This window comes from Myotis daubentonii, chromosome 11 (assembly GCF_963259705.1).
Source record: "Myotis daubentonii chromosome 11, mMyoDau2.1, whole genome shotgun sequence".
NCBI lineage: Eukaryota > Metazoa > Chordata > Mammalia > Chiroptera > Vespertilionidae > Myotis > Myotis daubentonii.
In genome coordinates this window covers 3,517,693-3,536,273 of record NC_081850.1, presented here as the reverse complement: position 1 = coordinate 3,536,273, position 18,581 = coordinate 3,517,693, and the positions used below count along the sequence as shown (strand labels likewise).

The 18,581-nt window shown below is 44.8% G+C and overlaps 2 protein-coding genes across 8 annotated transcripts in view; one reads left to right on the top strand and one right to left on the bottom strand.

Moving 5' to 3' along the window:
* Nucleotides 1-18,581, bottom strand: part of SPTLC1 (serine palmitoyltransferase long chain base subunit 1) — a 94,451-nt gene that overhangs the window by 69,134 nt on the left and 6,736 nt on the right. For all 7 annotated transcript variants that reach the window (XR_009447563.1, XR_009447562.1, XM_059656332.1 and 4 more), the window contains exons 3-5: nt 16,370-16,464; nt 4,574-4,667; nt 2,413-2,485 (exon numbers count right to left, since the gene is read on the bottom strand). Coding sequence is in view for 5 of the 7 variants with exons in the window: in XM_059656332.1 (XP_059512315.1) it covers nt 2,413-2,485; nt 4,574-4,667; nt 16,370-16,464 (262 nt within the window). In the remaining 2 variants the exon portion in view is untranslated. The remainder of the gene's footprint in view (nt 1-2,412; nt 2,486-4,573; nt 4,668-16,369; nt 16,465-18,581) is intronic.
* On the top strand, nt 8,062-9,544 carry LOC132211796 (phosphatidylinositol N-acetylglucosaminyltransferase subunit C). The gene has a single exon (XM_059656341.1). The coding sequence runs from the start codon at nt 8,360-8,362 to the stop codon at nt 9,254-9,256; it is 897 nt and encodes a 298-aa protein (XP_059512324.1). The 5' UTR covers nt 8,062-8,359; the 3' UTR covers nt 9,257-9,544.

The following is an 18,581-nucleotide window of genomic DNA, read 5'->3' as shown; positions in this document are numbered from 1 at the left end:
AGTGAGCAGGGTCCCTCCGGCAGGTGGGGTCCCTCAGCCTGGTCTGCAGGGATCGGGCCAAAACCCGCTCTCCGACATCCCCCGAGGGGTCCCGGAGTGGGAAGGGGCACCCTGCAAAGTTCCTGTCGTACAGTGTGTGAAACACAAATGCAAGTGTGCAGTAAACCAGATTCAGGGCAGACAGAGCCCCAGCAACAACATAATCCACGGCCAAAGGTGGAATCGCGTGGCCCCGCAAGGAATCGGGCTCCCTCCTCTCTGGTTTCGGGGTGCATAACCTGAGAAGTGCCGCTGCCAAGTCACTGCAGCTCAGCAGCTCTTGCATTGAGCATCTGTCCCCTGGTGGTCAGTGTACATCATAGCTACCAGTTGGATGGACACTAAGCATATTAGCCTTTTATATATACAGATGGCCTGTTGCTGGGGAGAGGAAGCCGGCCGTTGCTATGTGACGTCATTACCCGGCACCCACAGCCACTGTTTCCGAGCTGGACTGGGCTGTGGGCCGCATTTTGCACCATGGGGTCTTGGCAGCATCAGCTGCGATTTGGTGGGCTGTCGCTCCAGGTTGGTGGTGGGGCCTGTGTCTCAGTTGGGGTAAGCCAAGTGTTGTTTTGTGGGGTCCAGGTCCGCAGTGCCATTTCTTTGTAAATGGCCGAGCACCTTACGGCAGCTCCTACATTGAGTGTCTGCCCCCTGGCAATCAGTAAATGTCATAGCGACCAGTCAGACGGCATATTAGCGTATTACAGTGATGGCGAACCTTTTGAGCTCGGCGTGTCAGTATTTTGAAAAACCCTAACTTAACTCTGGTGCCGTGTCACATACAGAAATTTTTTGATATTTGCAACCATAGTAAGACAAAGACTTATATTTTTGATATTTATTTTATATATTTAAATGCCATTTAACAAAGAAAAATCAACCAAAAAAAAATGAGTTCACGTGTCACCTCTGACACGCATGTCGTAGGTTCGCCATCACTGGCCTATTATATATATAGATATGCATGGAGTCAGATAAGTACTAAACTTATGGGGGTGGTCACTTTGTAAGTTATACAAATCTATGTTGTACACCTGAAACTAATATAACTAACTGTATGTCAATAATTAAATAATTAAAAAAAATTATTTAAGAAAAGAATTATTAAATGAGGGGGGAAAAAGACTAGGAGTGAGCATACTTGGTTTCCAGTTTTAGGGCAGAAGTTAATGACCTGTGTGACTGTGAGGAAGTCACTTAACCTCTCTGGGCTTTCTATTTGTCTTATGAATAGTTAGAATCCTGGAGTATATGACTTTTAAAACCTTTCCAGCTGCAGGATTCTTGGACATTAACTCCTGTCACCTGTTTCCAATATAAATAACTTAACTGCTAACCTTGCTAAGGAATAAAGAAAAGTGCTCTCTTAAATAAAAATATCATAACTGTTAAAGAAACACACACACACAGAAATGGAAATGAGGACAGAAGATGGAGGAGCCTTCCCTGGCTTTATTTTCACCACACTCTGACATTTTGTAAGCCAGAATGTTATTTCCAGGAATATACTCATTTGAACAATTATTTAGCATTTTAAAGCTTTCAGAAGAACAATGTACATGTAATAAACACAACCTGAAAATGCCAGGGTGTCTTTAAGAAATCTGTTAGGGAAGTTCATAGTGTTTGAAATCACACACTCATCCTAACATTTACTTAGCCTGTCCCAGGGTCACCCACACACAGGGAAATCAATGATCCTTCATCTTTATTCCAGAAAGAAAAGAGCTACATAGCCTATCGCCTCACAATCTGCTCTTGCCTTTCTCCCCGGCACGTGGTGGTTCTCCAGCTAGAGCTTATCTCCCGGCCCCCTTTGCAGGAAGGCATGACCCGGGTTATGGTCTCACCAATGCAATGTGGCAGAGTGATGTGCAGGGTAACTTGCCTGCCTAAAAGTGTATTGCTGCCCTGCACTCCTGCTCCCCAAACTTGCCACCTGGCTGCAGCCATGCTGACAAGGATGGTGCCCTCCACACTGGAGCAGAGACAGGGAAGATCCCGATTCCTGCACAATTATGAAGAGCAGAGCCACCCACACAGGACCCTTCCTCTTACAATTGTCATGCACCACAGAAATGAACTGTTTCCTAACACCGCTGCCTTGGGGGGGATGGGGGGCACATGAAACAGCAGCTCAGGCTTTGACCTAAGAACTACACACCTAAGGTAACTATGGCTCTTCTCCACAAGTGACATTCAACTCTAACCAATGGTTCCAAACAACAATGTTCTAGAAAATAAGGTAAGAAATAGCACGCGCCGGCTTAACACCACAACTAACTAAGGATGCCTTTTCCAAGAAGTTCTGAAATAAAATGGAACCTTATTCCACCAGAAAGTAGTCTGAAAAATATTGAAACATACCAAATGTGCCGTAAAATCCTCTAGGTCCGCAAGTCCCCACACCATACTTCTTTAGAGATGCCAAAGCTGCTGCCTTGTGGGAGAAAAGAAACAGTTCAAAACTGGCATCTCCTAGTCTTTAACCAGTAACTCCTCCCTTCCTCCCCTTTTTCCTTCCTTTCTTAAACTATGACATCCTAACAATAGGATACAAAGAAAAGCAGACATAAAGATTTAAGGATAGCCATAGCTGGTTTGGCTCAGTGGATAGAGCATCAGCCGACGAACTGAAGGGTCCCGGGTTTGATTCTAGTCAAGGGCACATGCTAGGTTGTAGGCTCGAACCCCAGTAGGGGGTGTGCAGGAGGCAGCTGATCAATGATTCTCTTTCATCATGGATGTTTCTCTCCCTCTCCCTTTCTCTCAGAAATCAATCTTATCTAATAAAAGAAAAACATGCAAATTGACCGTACCTCTGCTACACCCAAAGCCATGCCCACCAGCCAATCAGGAGTATGCAAATAAACCCAACCAAGATGGCAGTGGCCACGGAGCTGGAGCAAACAGGAGGCTTGGGTTGCCCCTGGCAATGAAGGAAGCCAAGCTTCCCCACTGCCCTGGCTGGCTATGGGCTCCGCTCAAGGCTACAAAGTTTCAATTATAGAAGATTAAATAAATCCCAGATGCCTGCTTCCAGCCACTGTGGTCTCCACTCAAGGAGGATCTGGGAGCCTGGGTTGCCAGGGGCTGTGGCCACCCTGAAGGGGGTATGGCCAGCCTGCAAACAGCCATCAGCCCCTCACCCAGGCTGGCCAGGAACCCCAGCCAGGACCCCCACACTGAAAGGGGTGTGGCCAGCCTGCTAACAGCCCTCAGTCCCTCACCCAGGCTGGCCAGTCACCCCAGCGGGGACCCCCACCCTGAAGGGGGTGTGGCCAGCTTGAAAACAGCCCTCAGCCCCTCACTCAGGCTGACCACGCCCCCCCAGCAGGGACCCTCATCCCATGGGGGCGTGGCCGGCCTGCAAACCACCACAGGCCCCTCACCCAGGCCTCCCCACCCTGATCCGAGACACCCTTCAGGGCAAACCAGCCGGCCCCCATCCGTGCACCAGGCCTCTATACTAATAGAAGGCTAATATGCTAATTAGACTGGGAGACGTTACAGGAGACCTTCTGGACATTCTTCTGGACAAAGCCATGGTGGCGGGGCCGAGGTAGAGGCAGTTAGAGGCCAAGAGGGGAGGGCAGTTGTGGGTGATCAGGCTGGTGGGGGGCGGGGCCATTGGGGGTAAGCAGATCAGCATGGGGGCCAGTTGGGGGCAAGCAGGCCATCAGTGGGGTTCAGTTGCAGGTGATCAGGACAGCGGGGGGGAGGCAGTTTGGAGTGAGCAGGCCAGCAGGGGACAGTTGGGGGCGAGCAGGCCAGTGGGGTGGGAAGGTGGGGGCAAGCAGGTCAGCGGGGGCGGGGGGGCAGTTGGGGGTGATCAGGCTGGCAGGGGGTGGCATTTGGGGGAAAGCAGGCCAGCGGCGGGGGGCAGTTGGGGGTGAACAGGCCGGCAGGCAGAGTGGTTAGGGTCAATCAGGCAGACAGGCAGGCTGGTGAGCGGTTAGGAGCCAGCAGTCCCAGATTGCGAGAGGGATGTCCGACTGCCGGTTTAGGCCCAATCCCTGTAAACCCGCAGGACATCCTTCAAGGGGTCCCAGATTGGAGAGGGTGCAGGCCGGGCTGAGGAACTCCCCATGCCCCCTGCATGAATTTCATGCACCAGGCCACTAGTAAAAATATATTTTTTAAAAAAGATTTAAGGATATAACTTAAAACAGACATGTTCTACTAACTCAAATATCAAATCCCGTTTAATTTGATGCGTTTATACTTTTTGGCATGTGTGGACATAAGTCTGGGCTCAAAAATATTTACTGGCCGACAATCCCAACAGGAACTGGAACAATTTTCTAAACACATCTCCAACCATCACCAAGTCTGGCTCGGACAACACTAAGCCACAACAGACACTCCTGCCTCGCTCTCTGGAAATCCAGGTCACAGCTCTTCCAGAAAAGAGAAATGGCAGACACTTAGAGAGCCCTTTCTGATGCTCTGCATTGATCTTTGATTTTATGTCCAGTTTCTTAAATCAGTCATGCTATCTTTTCACTTCAGCATGGGTGCTACTTACCTTGACTCTAGGGTTATCCAACAATCCAAGAAAATTAAAGGAGGCAAAGTTTATACATTCTTTTCCATTCACCACGATGCTGTGGCTTGGAGGGCTGGGGAAGAGAGATGAGAATGGTTTACTCAGCCAACACGTTACAGCACACGTGCTCCCACACTACCCTGGCAGCAGACAGGACACAGTGTTGTTACTCTACACTACTTGTGCACCGGTCTTCCAGCTCTTGTACTGTTTATTTTTAAAAAGTAAAATTAGACAATGGTATATTAAAATCAGATACTTGGCCAGTAATTCTTAATAGGCTACCCTGTACACTTCAGTTAAGAAGCTAGAATTTTAAAATGGATAGATGGCAAATCTTTGTTTTGATTTTACAATTCATTTAAGAAAGAATAGCTAGCCCTGGCCGGTTGCTCAGTGGTTAGAGCGTCGGCCTATGGACCAAAGGGTCAAGGGTTCAATTCCAGTCAAGGGAATGTACCTTGGTTGCAGGTTCCCCAGCGCCAGTAGAGGTGCGTGTGGGAGGCAACCAATGGATGTATCTCTTTCACAACGCTATTTCTCTTTCTCTCTCTCTTCTCACCTCCTCCCTTCCTTCCACTCTCTTTCAAAATCAATGGAAAAAATATCCTCAGGTGAGGATTAAAAAATAAATAAAAAATAGCTAAATAAAGTACCTCAGACTCAGCCATTGAGCCACACCAGCTGGGATGTGTGTGTGTGTGTGTGTGTGTGTGTGTGTGTGTGTATAAAAGCAGCGGTCACCAACCGGTGGTCCATGAGGCCCAAAAGGTTGGCGACCACTGTATTAAAAACAGAGTGGCCAGCTCCACAGGAGTATGCATCTAAGTGTGGCTGGGACAGGACAAGTCCTTTGCTGACAAACACTAGCTGTAGGCCATGCTTCAGAAACACAGGGCCAAGCTACAGGTCACAAGCAATTAACTGGTTGTAGGACCAAATTGAGTCAGTCACAATCAACCTATTTTAACTAAAGGAAACCATAGAACAGAATGGAATGGGACTGTCACAGCAAGGGAAGTGACTGTGCCTGAAACTTGTTTCAGTTACACATCTGCACTGGTCTACATGCTGGGTTGCTCTGGAAAATGCACTACGGCCAGAAAAGACCGAGACACTGCTCTCATTGGTATGTATCAACAGAACTGGTTTTCTATGAGAGAGATAACAAAGATGCTGGGAAACCAGGGAGGAAATGAAAGACAACTTCAAGCAAATTCAGAAAAGCAGATAAAAATTTACAGTCGTCTGCCCTGTGGCTACTGATGGCTTCAGAAACTTTTGGAGATTACCTGGGCTTGTAAGCCTCAGTTTCTTCATCTGTAAAATGGGGAGAGGACCTTTTTCTCAAGGTAACTGTCATTACAAAAGTGCCTGGTCCACAGAGGTGTTCTCTAAATATTACCTTCCTTTTTCCCTATGGTTTCAAGGCTTCTTCTCTTTCCACCCACTGGGACTGTGAATCCATCATGTTATTTAGTTTGATCCTTCTCAGGGCTTCTTAAAGTTTCCCCAGTCCTCCCTGGTGTGGAGGTTTTGGCACTCACAAAAAGATGAGAAAACAAAACACCTATATAGACAAGCCTGCAGTAATAGTTGCTGCTGTGAAAGTCAAGGCCATTCCACAAAAACGTGACACGGAGAAACCAAACTATCAAGAACGAGCACACCTAAAGCCGCTGAGCACAGGCCAGCTGAAGCACAACACGGGATGTGGGGACCGGTTTTCGCCCAGCACCTGGGACAAGGCAGGAAAACAGCTTCCAGTGAGCACCAGGAGGCTCACACCTGTGCCCCATGCAGGGACCTGACACAGGAATCCTGGAGAGCAAGACCCTTCAGGGTCGCCTCGCAGGAGTCAGTAAAATCAATCCAGAAAGACAGCTCTACAGTCAAGGCCTCAGAGAATGGGAGGAAGGAAAATAAAACCTTCCCAACCAAAAACCCCAGCCTCACTGTTACGTCACCTGGATGAACGAAGGTTCATAGGTGGCTTAGTGAACTTGGAAACGGAGAAGGGTGCTCTACCCGAGAAAAACAACCATTACAGACTCCAGCAACATCAGGTTTGGCGCTGGTGAGAATAGACAACTAGACCAGTGAGTGAATCTGGAACTCAAGAGAGCTGTGTATACATGAGTACCTGGCAAACGATAGCATTTGCCCCACAAATGACTTAGTTACACACAGATATTTCTCTATGGGGAAAAAATAAAGGTGTATAATCATGTACAAAGGTGAATTCCAGACATGTCACAAACCAAAAAGGTATTTTGGAAAAGATAATGAAAAAAACGTAGAGGAATGTTTTTGTGACCTTGGAGTAGGAAATGATCTCTGAAGCAAGTCTCAAAATATGCAAACCATGAAGCCGAAATGAACAAAACTGATCAAGTCAAAATTAACACCAAAAATGAAGTTAACAGGTGTGTAATAAAGAGATTGATTGTATTTCACTGAATCTAAGAGGGCATCAACTGTATTTTATCGGCCACTACAGAAGAAAACAATGCTGATTAGAAGGTCAGGATGTTTCCTTGTCATCTAGAATTTTTTAGACTATATTTAATGAAAAGATCTGTTGGGTACTCTTAGACACAGACTTTGGTTACACTCTTCTGAACTTCTGAAAAGGAAAATACTAGCAATTCAATTGGTCAGGACATTCCTAACCTCTTTGCCCAAGTTCCGACTGTCTGCTCTCCTCTGCTAAGCCACAGACACTGTGGCCATTCACACTATTCTGCTGTCTGCCACCGAATACCCAGGCAGTGGCTTCGCAGGTGCTCTCCTACCATCTGACAAGTTGGTGTCACTCATTCTCTACGTTTTAATGCTGGAACTTTCCTATGAACTAAACTCCTAGTTTCATCTTTTGCCAATTGAACCATGTTTCTAGAAAGTAAGCTGTTATTACCCAAAGGCAGCAGAATCTGACAAAGGGACACTCAAACCTTAGTTGCAGTAGCCTGTTAGTCTACTTGGAGTGGTTTGGCCCTTTCTCCTGCCATCAGCTGATTTACTTACCAGCGCTGCCCATAACTCAACTGAAGTGCTGGCAGTAAACACAGTCATGACCTAGTTCACTGATACACAGGCAGTGACAGCCCCCCGCCCCAGGCCCCTTGGCTGACAATGACTTGTAGCAGCTGTATGATTCACCCCCAATTCAGAGATCTTAAAATAGAAGGGGAAAAAAAAGGTGCATTTTAGAATCAGTGTAATAAAGTACCACATCAAAAACTGACCAAAGCCTGGTTGGTGTGGCTCAGTGATTGAGCGTCAACCCATGAACCAAGAGGTCACCGGTTCAATTCCCGGTCAGGATACACGCCTGGGTTGCAGGTTCCATCCCAGTGGAGGGTATGCAGGAGGCAGCCGATCGGTGATGTTTCTCTCTCTCTCCCTCTCCCTTCCTCTCTCTCTCAACAATAAAAACATATTAAAAAAAAACCCAACTGGCTCCGCCGCCGTCGCGACCCCGGCGCCCCGGATGGGGAAGGAGGCGGGCGTCGGCCCCCCCGGCCGCGCTTCCCTACGAGCGGGCGGGCAGGAACTTGGCTGTGTTGTTCTGCCTCAGAGAAGAACTCCTCTTGCAGGCCTTGCCTGGGTAGCAGCCTTTGAGAACAAGGGAAGGTCGGCATAATATCAACTGCAACACAGCATGGGATTTCCGGAGAGGTCTTGTTTCGAGACTTTATAAAGAACAAGAACCACATGGACTTCTGCATGGGAAATTGAACTGGCCTGAGGCCGAGGGGAAGGATGATGTGTGCCCAACCCGTACCTAACACCACGGAGATCAGGTGGCAGAAAGTCTTATATGAGCGACAGCCCTTTCCCGATAACTACGTGGACCAGCGGTTCCTGGAAGAGCTCCGGAAGAACATCCATGCCCGGAAATACCAGTACTGGGCTGTGGTATTTGAATCCAGCGTGGTGATACAGCAGCTGTGCAGCGTCTGCGTTTTTGGGGTCATCTGGTGGTATTTGGACGAGGGTCTTCTGGCCCCGCGCTGGCTTTTAGGGACTGGCCTGGCTTTGTCACTGACTGGCTATGTTTTGTTCGATCTCCTTGATGGAGGTGAAGGACGGAGGAAGAGTGGGCGGACCCGGTGGGCTGACCTCAAGAGCGCCCTGGTCTTTATTACTTTCACGTACGGCTTCTCGCCCGTGCTGAAGACCCTGACAGAGTCTGTCAGCACGGACACCATCTACGCCATGTCGGTCTTTATGCTCTTAGGCCACCTCATCTTCTTCGACTATGGGGCCAATGCCGCCATTGTGTCCAGCACCCTGTCCTTGAATATGGCCATCTTTGCTTCTGTCTGCCTGGCCTCACGCCTGCCCCGGACCCTGCATGCTTTCATCATGGTGACATTTGCCATCCAGATTTTTGCCCTGTGGCCCATGTTACAGAAGAAACTGAAGGCATGTACTCCCCGCTGCTATGTGGGAGTCACGTTGCTCTTTGCATTCTCAGCCGTGGGGGGCCTGTTGTCCATTAGTGCGGTGGGGGCCACCCTCTTTGCACTTCTGCTGGTGTCTATCTCCTGCCTCTGCCCTTTTTACCTCATTCGCCTACAGCTTTTTAAAGAAAACATTCATGGGCCTTGGGATGAGGCTGAGATCAAAGAAGACTTGTCCAGGTTCCTCAGCTAAGTTAGGGAACTCCGTTCTGTTATTCAGACAAGCTGATAGACTAGCCTCCCAACTAGGACCCAGTCGAAGGCAGAGTCCCATTCTGGAAGCAGCAGGCTGATGTGGTGGGAGAACAGAGATCCAAAGAAGAAGTGAACCAAAGGCTTTGGTGGTGAAGGTGCTTGTCCTTTCTGTTGCTTGGGGGATGAAAAAGCTTTCTGGGGCCCTCAGGCATGGTTACCTCCCATGTCTTACTCACTGTAACAAATGAAGTGATGTGGTTTCTATTTATTAAAAACTAACAACATATCCAGCAAAAAAAAAAAAAAAAAAAAAAAAAAAACCCAACTGACTAAGGATTAGAATCCACATGGCTCTATTAACCAAAGGGCACACTAGAGATCAGCAGAAAGATGTAAAAAGATATCAGGAGGCATTCATAAAAGGCAAAACCCAGCAGCTAGTAAATACTCAAAGGCTCAAATAATCAGAGAAATGCAAAATAAACTAATGCAACCAACCAAGGCTGTGAGGAAACTGAAGCCCCATAGACTAACGCAGGGGAGGGTCCATGGGCAGGTCACGATGGAGGGATCAAACAGGTTTGCAAGGGGACATTAACACAGGGTTTTCTATGCATCTTTCTCCCCAAGATGGTATTTAGAACTCAGTTACCATACACAACAGAAGATGCAGCAGTCAGAGGAAATGACAAGAAGGACCTGGCACCAACCTCTGTATGCCTTGCTTCCTATTTCCTCAGACCACTCAATGCCAGCAAACGCTGTATTTATTTCATTGCTGGTCTGTCTGTCCCAAGAAAACTAAGGTTTTGATTTATTGCTCTATAAATCAATGTGCTGAGCACATTCCTTAAACATAGTAGGTATTTGTTGAAAAAAATAAATGTTGAGCAGAAATCTTGCAAAAAGTCAGAATACAGCTCTAGCCAGTTTGGCTCAGTGGCTAGAGCATCAGCCCTCAGACTGAAGGGTCCCGGGTTTGATTCTAGTCAAGGGCATGTACCTTAGTCGCAGGTTTCCCGGCCCTAGTCAGGGTGCGTGCACAAGGCAACCAATCGATGTGTCTCTCTCACATCGATGTTTCTCTCTACCTCTCCCCCTCCCTTCCACTCTCTCTAAAAGTCAGTGGAAAAAATATCCTTGGGTGAGGATTAACAAAAAACAAAACATCAGAATAGTCTAGAACACAAAATTAAAAACATACATTCATAAAACATTAAGAATATGTTTTAAACCAACAACATAAATATAAAATGTATCATTTTAATAACATAGAAATGTGTCACACACAAAATGCTGCTAGAAAGCATGATAAAGTATTACAGTGGGTGTCTTAGTGAAGAGGAGAGTGGAGGCAGACACCAGGGACAAAGGACATTGAGAACGAAGCAAACAAGAGCACTGCCTCAGGTGGGTGCTGACAAGAGCGGAGCTGAGCCAAGGGGTCACCCCTATGTCTCCACAAAAGGCGTGCCACGAAGAAAACAAACCAGAAGTAAACCTCTGGAGAATGAGCGAGGAAGGAGACACAATGATGCTCGCAGTGGAGACATGAGCCCCACAGATGTGTCATTCCCTATCCTACATAATAAAACGCTAATATGCAAATCGATCAAACAGCGGAACAACCAGTCGCTATGATGTGCACTGACCACCAGGGGGCAGACACTCAACATAGAAGCTGCCCCCTGGTAGTCAGTGTGCTCCAACAGGGGGAGTGCCACTCAGCCAGAAGCCGATCACGGCTGGCTAGCGCAGCGGCAGTGGCGGGAGCCTCTCCCACCTCCGCAGCAGCGCTATAGATCCCTTGGGGGATGTCCAACTGCCAGCAGGTGGACATCCCCCCAAGGCGTCCGGGACTGCAAGAGGGCACAGGCTGGGCTGAGGGAACCCCCCTGCCCAGTGCATGGATGTCATGCACTGGGCCTCTAGTGTATGTATAATAAAGTGTTATGAATACATTTTTTATATATATGCCCAGAAGAAACCTAAAACTACTCATGCCAAAATATTTGAAAACACAAGAAATGGACAATGACTAAACGATGGTAAGAAAAACTTAAGAAGGAAACCTGAATAGCTTTACAAACTCATTGAAGACAATGAAATCATGATTAAAAATCTGTGCTCAACAGAACACCATATGAAACACATATTGTTGCTAGGAAAATGGTAAGACTAATACACCTTTGATATCAAAACTGGACCAGCACAGTAAGGGAAAAGAAGAAACTAAACTCATTTGTCAACATAGACATGAAAAATCCCAAATATTAGCAAAACAAATCCTGCAGTTTACAAAAACCACAGTCATCCTTAAATAGGGTTTATCCTAGGAACGTAACGATTACTTCCTAATAGAAAAACCTATCCGCTCACAAAAATGCCTACAAAAGTCTAAAATATTTGACCTTACCAAGAGCAGGCATAGGCGATGACAGTAACTAAATGTGGGAAACTAGAGAGCAGGTGGGTAAGTTGTATTGGTAAAACAGAGAGACCAGAGAGAAAGCTGAGGGTGCGAAAGCTGAGCATGAGTGCGCTGGCAAGGAAAAGCCTGCAGCAGACATGAAAATGCTCCCCGGCTGGGGGCAGCGCTCCCTGGGAGAGGGGGGAACAGGCGGGGGACTCAGGAGCCCAGCGTGGAACCCATGATAAGGAGTCATTTCCTGAGGTCCCTTGCCGGCCCTGCAGGAAGGCGGGAAATTTACTCTGGAAATGCTGAATATAAACTAAAATTCCTAAGGACCAGGGAGGGGACAGTGCCACTCTGAAAACAGAAATCAGTATAAATTTACCATAATAAAAATGGGACACTGAGCCCTCCTCCGCCCTCCAACTCAGCTCCCAGAGGGCTGGAAGTCAGGCTTATTAAGGGCACCCCCTAAGACCGCCCCGCTCCCATCCCAACACACAGGAGTACTCCTCTGCAGTGAAATTGAACGTTAAGACATGAAAAGCAGAAAATACTGAATCTGGGATCCCCTCAAATAAATGGGCAGGTCCTTGTCTGATTATCCTAAATTGATGCCCACTATCAGTCAGGAAGCCCAGCCCACTGACACAGGGCTTCGAATTAGCATTTCAGTGTCTCAGTCTTAAAAATAGATTTTCATCAGAGTGCCAAGACAATTCAATAGGGAAAGAATAGTTTTTTCGGACTCTCATAGCCAGTTAGCCTGGAGATCAAATCACCCCCGGTATTGCCGACAACAATCGAGGCTTAACTGCAAGACTGCGCACAAAGACCACTAGGGGGTGCACCAAGAAAGCATAAAAAATGCAGAGACAAAGAAACAGGACAAAACTGTCAATGGAGGATACTGAGTTCAGAACCACACTTTTAAGGTCTCTTAAGAACTGTCTAGAAGCTGCCGATAAATGTAGTGAGATCCTCAAGAAATCTAATGAGACCCTCGATGTTATGATAAAGAACCAACTAGAAATTAAGCATACACGGACTGAAATAACGAATACTATACAGACTCCCAACAGCAGACCAGAGGAGCGCAAGAATCAAGGCAAAGATTTGAAATGCGAAGAAGCAAAAAACACCCAACCGGAAAAGCAAAATGAAAAAAGAATCCGAAAATATGAAGATAGTGTAAGGAGCCTCTGGGACAGCTTCAAGCGTACCAACATCAGAATTATAGGGGTGCCAGAAGATGAAAGAGAGCAAGATATTGAAAACCTATTTGAAGAAATAATGACAGAAAACTTCCCCCACCTGGTGAAAGAAATAGACTTACAAGTCCAGGAAGCGCAGAGAACCCCAAACAAAAGGAATCCAAAGAGGACCACACCAAGACACATCATAATTAAAATGCCAAGAGCAAAAGATAAAGAGAGAATCTTAAAAACAGCAAGAGAAAGAAACTCAGTTACCTACAAGGGAATACCCATACGACTGTCAGCTGATTTCTCAACAGAAACTTTGCAGGCCAGAAGGGAATGGCAAGAAATATTCAAAGTGATGAATAGCAAGAACCTACAACCAAGATTACTTTATCCAGCAAAGCTATCATTCAGAACTGAAGGTCAGATAAAGAGCTTCACAGATAAGGAAAAGCTAAAGGAGTTCATCACCACCAAACCAGTATTATATGAAATGCTGAAAGGTATCCTTTAAGAAGAGGAAGAAGAAGAAAAAGGTAAAGATACAAATTATGAACAACAAACATGCATCTATCAACAAGTGAATCTAAGAATCAAATGAATAAATAATCTGGTGATCATAATAGAATCAGGGACATAGAAAGGGAATGGACTATTCTTGGGGGGGAAAGGGTTGTGGGAGATGCGGGAAGAGACTGGACAAAAATTGTGCACCTATGGATGAGGACAGTGGGTGGGGAGTGAGGGTGGAGGGTGGGGAGGGAACTGGGAGGAGGGGAGTTATGGGGGGAAAAAAGAGGAACAAATGTAATAATCTGAACAATAAAGATTTAATAAATAAAAAAAAAGAATAGTCTTTTCAACAAATGGTGCTGGGATAACTGGGTATACACATGTAAAAGAATGGAGATGAATCCCTACCTCACAGCATTATAAAAATTAACTCAAAATAAATCACTAACCTAATTTAAGTGCAAAAACTATAAACTCTTGGAAAACGCAAAGGAGTAAATCTTCATAATGTTGGACTAGGTAAAGATTTTTTTGATATAACACCAAAGCACAAGCAGCAAGAGTAAAAAGAGATAAATTGGACTTCATTAAAATAAAAAACATCTGTCAGGCTGGTGAGGCCCAGTGGTTGAGCATCGAACTATGAATCAGGAGGTCATGGTTCGATTCCTGGTCAGGGCACATGCCTGGGTTGCGGGCTTGATTCCCAGTAGGAGGCATGCAGGAGGCAGCCAATCAATGATTCTCTTTTATCACTGATGTTTCTCTCTCGCTCTCCCTCTCTCTTTCCCTTCCTCTCTGAAATCAATAAAAATATATCTTAAAAAATTAAAAACATTTGTGCTTCAAAATACACTAGAAAAGATACAAAAACCTAGAGAATAGGAGAAAATATTTACAAATCATATATCTGATAAGGGCCTACTATCCAAAATATATAAAGAACTCTTACAACTCAATGATAAAAGATAAATAACTGAGTAGACTATTCTCCAAAGAAGATATATGAAAATGGCCAATAACCACATGAAAAGACACTCAATAACATTAGCCATTTGGTATACTACTTCCCACCTACTAGGAAGGCTATAATTAAAAAAGACAGAAAATAAGGGTTGGCTAGGATGTGGAGAAAGTGGAGTTCTCATATACTACTGGTGGGATGTAAAGGATTCAGCCAGTTTGGAAAACAGTTTGGTGGTTTCTCAAAATGAGTTGCTATATGATGAACAATTCCACTCTTAGGTATATACCCCAGACAAATGAAAACATGTCCGCACAAAAATGTGTTCACAAGTATTTGAACATATACATACATATTTATATGTATTTTCTTTTTTCATGTACTCCCAAGTGGAAACAACCCAAATGTCCATCAGCTGAAGACTGTGTAAACACCATGTGATCTATCCACAGAGTGGGGTGTTCTTTATCCATAAAAATGAATAAAACACTGGCACATGCTACAACATGCATAATCCTTGAAAATATTAGGCTCCAGGAAAGAAGGCAGATACAAAAGGCCACATACTGAACGGTTCCTTTAATATGAAAAGCCCAGAATAGGCAAATCCATGGAGAGAGTAAACTAGTAGTTGCCAGGGGCTGGGAGTAGAGGGAATGGGGAACAAATGCTGTGGGGTGGGTGATGAAAACTCTGAAATTGGATGGTGGCAATAGTTGCACAACTCTGTGAATATACTAAAACCCATTTAATGGTGTACCTTAAAAGGGTGAATTTAATGGTATATGGATATTGCAATAAGGCTGTTATTTAAATTTTAAAAAATTATCCAAATTAAGTAAATTCACTTACTCTTGTGTCAACTCAGTATTGACTATAAAGAGGAACTGCATAAGTTGAAAACTCTAAACTTATCAATAACAAAATGTTTTTTTGTGCATGGTTTTTGCAGGCTATTTATATTATGCTATTAATTATAATGAAACATTCTGCATATTGAAGATTAAAAGATGCTAAGGACCACCAGACATTGAGAAAGTGCCTAAATGTGCAATAAAAACACATAAAACAATCATTCTAATGTAAAAGAGTAAAATATCCACCAACTTCAAGATAGTGGTGATATTGTGTGGGAGGCAAGAGTAAGTGATATATGGGAGTTTCTTTAGCTATATTTGTAATGGTTTCTTTCTTTTTAAAAATAGATTTCAAGTAAAGATAGCAAAATGCCTGTTAATTCTGGATGATTAGTACATATGTGTCTGTATTTTTAAAATACTTAAAAGCACATACAAAAAGCAAAGATATCCAACAGAAAAACTAATAATAAAAACAGATCAGACACTGAAAGCAAGGAGAGGTAGGATAAGTGAGCTGAAGTTTCATAATTCATATTGCGAGTCCATAGGTGTTTTCCACCGTTAATCAAGTAGTAGTAGTGTCAGCAAACTGTTAATAGCTTCTTATGAAGGAAACCGACAACAGACGTAAAATCAGAAACCAGGTGGGAAGGAGTGTTGCTTTTCATTTTAAGTGTGTCTGACCATTTGACATATTATCATGTGCGTGTATTACTTTGAAAAATAAAATTTTTTTTAGAAAAAGGGACAAACTGTAATGCCCAAATTGGAGACTACAACAAATGCCCATACCATTCCTAAAAGAAAGTTTTATGTTGGGAACTAAAGCAGGTAGTTTCTGATTAGCACTCATTCCTAAATGTTTTTTTTAAAATATATTTTATTGATTTTTTTTTACAGAGAGGAAGGGAGAGGGATAGTCAAAAACATCGATCAGCTGCCTCCTGCACACCTCCTACTGGGGATGTGCCCGCAACCCAGGTACATGCCCTTGACCAGAATCAAACCTGGGACCTTTCAGTCTGCAGGCCAACGCTCTATCCACTGAGCCAAACCGGGTAGGGCCTAAATGTTTTATTTCAGGTAAAAAAGGAACAGCATTAAACTACTGTATACTTTGCTGAGCTTACCCACAGGAAACAGTAGCAAAGTGATTTACCCTGAAACAATGTTGTAGTTGAGAGCAGGATGGTCTTTTGAGATAGGAGGAACAAGAGGTTCTGGTTGCCACTCTTCAATCAATTCTTCTTTTTCCTACAAGAGAAAAGGTGTTAAGACAGCACAATGCTAGTTACCGGACAGTGACTCCAGCAGTATCACTGTTTGTTGTAATGGAACCGTCATAATGAACACACTGCTAGAACCAGAGGTCTAGTTGTAGTTAGAAATGAAATAGAATCATTTTTGAGTTTTGGGCACTTAGCCTCCTCACATCATAGGCAAAATACTTTTTTTCCATGTAGTTTTGTAGGTGACTGGAAAATTTAAGAAAACTTTACTTGTATAGTCAGAATTTTTCATCGTGCAAAGTACAACTTCTACTGATTGTGAAACAAAAAGAAAGTATACAATACAAAGGTGAGAAGCATGATTTCTGCTAGGTCAGCTCAGCCTCTGTCCCTAGACAAGACAGAAAGCCACACCATAAGTGCTGACGGAGGTGACCATCATGGGAAGGGATCAACCAGATCACCAAGCACTGTTCCTACAAGCCATCTGCAGGGATTCAGGTGTAGCTAAAACACAGGAAAAACCTCTGTTACAATTATTGTAATGGGATTTTGTTTGGAATTTCTCATAAAAAGCTACTTTATTCCTTGTATCTGTTACTTTATGCATTATAAGTATTTTGATAATTTTGTGTTATCTTTTTTGAATCAGGAAAAAAGGTAATTTTGAAAATGTGTCTGGATGTACAGGATGAGATGAGGCCCCTAAATTAACATGGTGGCAACAGCAATTCTTGCCTCACAAATAGACCCTCTCCCAATAGTTCTAGTCTCAGACTTCCAATAAACGCTTCTGTGCGTTTTTCTCCTATTAGGCAACTCCAGAGCAAGACCAAAAGCATATCCATACACCAGTATTTTCAGGTGTTCAAAAATACTGGCTGAATAAATCAACCAATAAATGTCTCATCTATTTCTGCCAATGACCTCATGGAAGAGAACAGCAGCCGTGTACATGCCTCGCACACTGTCCCCTCGCTAGCGTGCAGAGATGTAAGAACCCACGCACGATGCCCTGCCATTCAGAGCCTCTGTAGGTCTATGCAACTGAGAAGGACACTTCTCATTCACAGCACTCGGTTTCTTCCTCCCACTGCTGGGAGGGTTAGATGTCAGTGATTACTAAACTTTGTTCTAGCTAAGCCTGCTTTCAGAGGATTTTTCTAAAACTACTAGAGGCCCGATGCACGAAATTCGTGCAAGAGTAGGCCCTCCTTCCCCCGGCTGCCAGCACCGGCTTCCCTCTGGCACTCTGGGCCTGGGCTTCCCTCGACCCCGGAAGGACATCTGGTCTAATTAGCATATTACACTTTTGTGATTATAGATGTTTACCTATCGCTCTTTTTTTAAAAAAAGTATATATGTGTGGATTGATATGTCTAAACTAAAACTAAGAATATTTGGATTAATCAAACCCTTTAAAAAGTTGGGCTAGAAATCTGTTTCATGGCCACTTAATCATCCACAAGAAGTTCCTAAATACCAAAGGGAAAAGCATGGAAAGGACTTCCGGCCCGCAAGGCCCAGTCTTACTGCAATGCTACAGAAAAACTGTTTGTTCTGTGGCATGATAATCCCACAAAGCATTCATTAAAAGGGGCAGGGGAAAGGGAGAGATCTGCGGTCACGTGTAGGGTATTCCTCCAAATAGAGGTTCAAATATGCATATTAAGGGTGACAATCACGCAATGAGATCTTTTGATTCTGCTTTACCCAGGCTGCCAGACGTTCTGCCCTGAAAACATATGCTGCATGTTCCCTAGGGGACAGTTTAGTATGAATGATCAGGACAGCAGCAGCTGGTCAGGAAAACCAGGGCAGCAACTGCACATCGATGTGGCAATCCCACGGCACTGCATTTCCTCCTGGGAGGCTCCAGGAAGTAGAGAAAGGCCCAGTGCTCCAACTTTGCGCTGCACTCAATGCCTCCTGTGAACCAAACTTTCAGAGACTTTGCGGGAAAACATCTCTCACAATCCCTGCCTCCCAAGCACTGAGGCAGTCTCTAAGTGCTCCTACCCTGTCCCTCATACCAACGGACTGCAGTGGGCAGCGCCATAGTTCCTCTAGTCTAGGCACTTCTGCTTTCTAAGGTTCACCTGGCTTGGGTCCCTTACCATTACAGAACACATCAAAATTCAA

What these genes read in the sequence shown, in the direction of transcription:
- LOC132211796 (XM_059656341.1), top strand. Translation starts at nt 8,360, where the DNA reads ATGATGTGTGCCCAACCCGTACCTAACACCACGGAGATCAGGTGGCAG.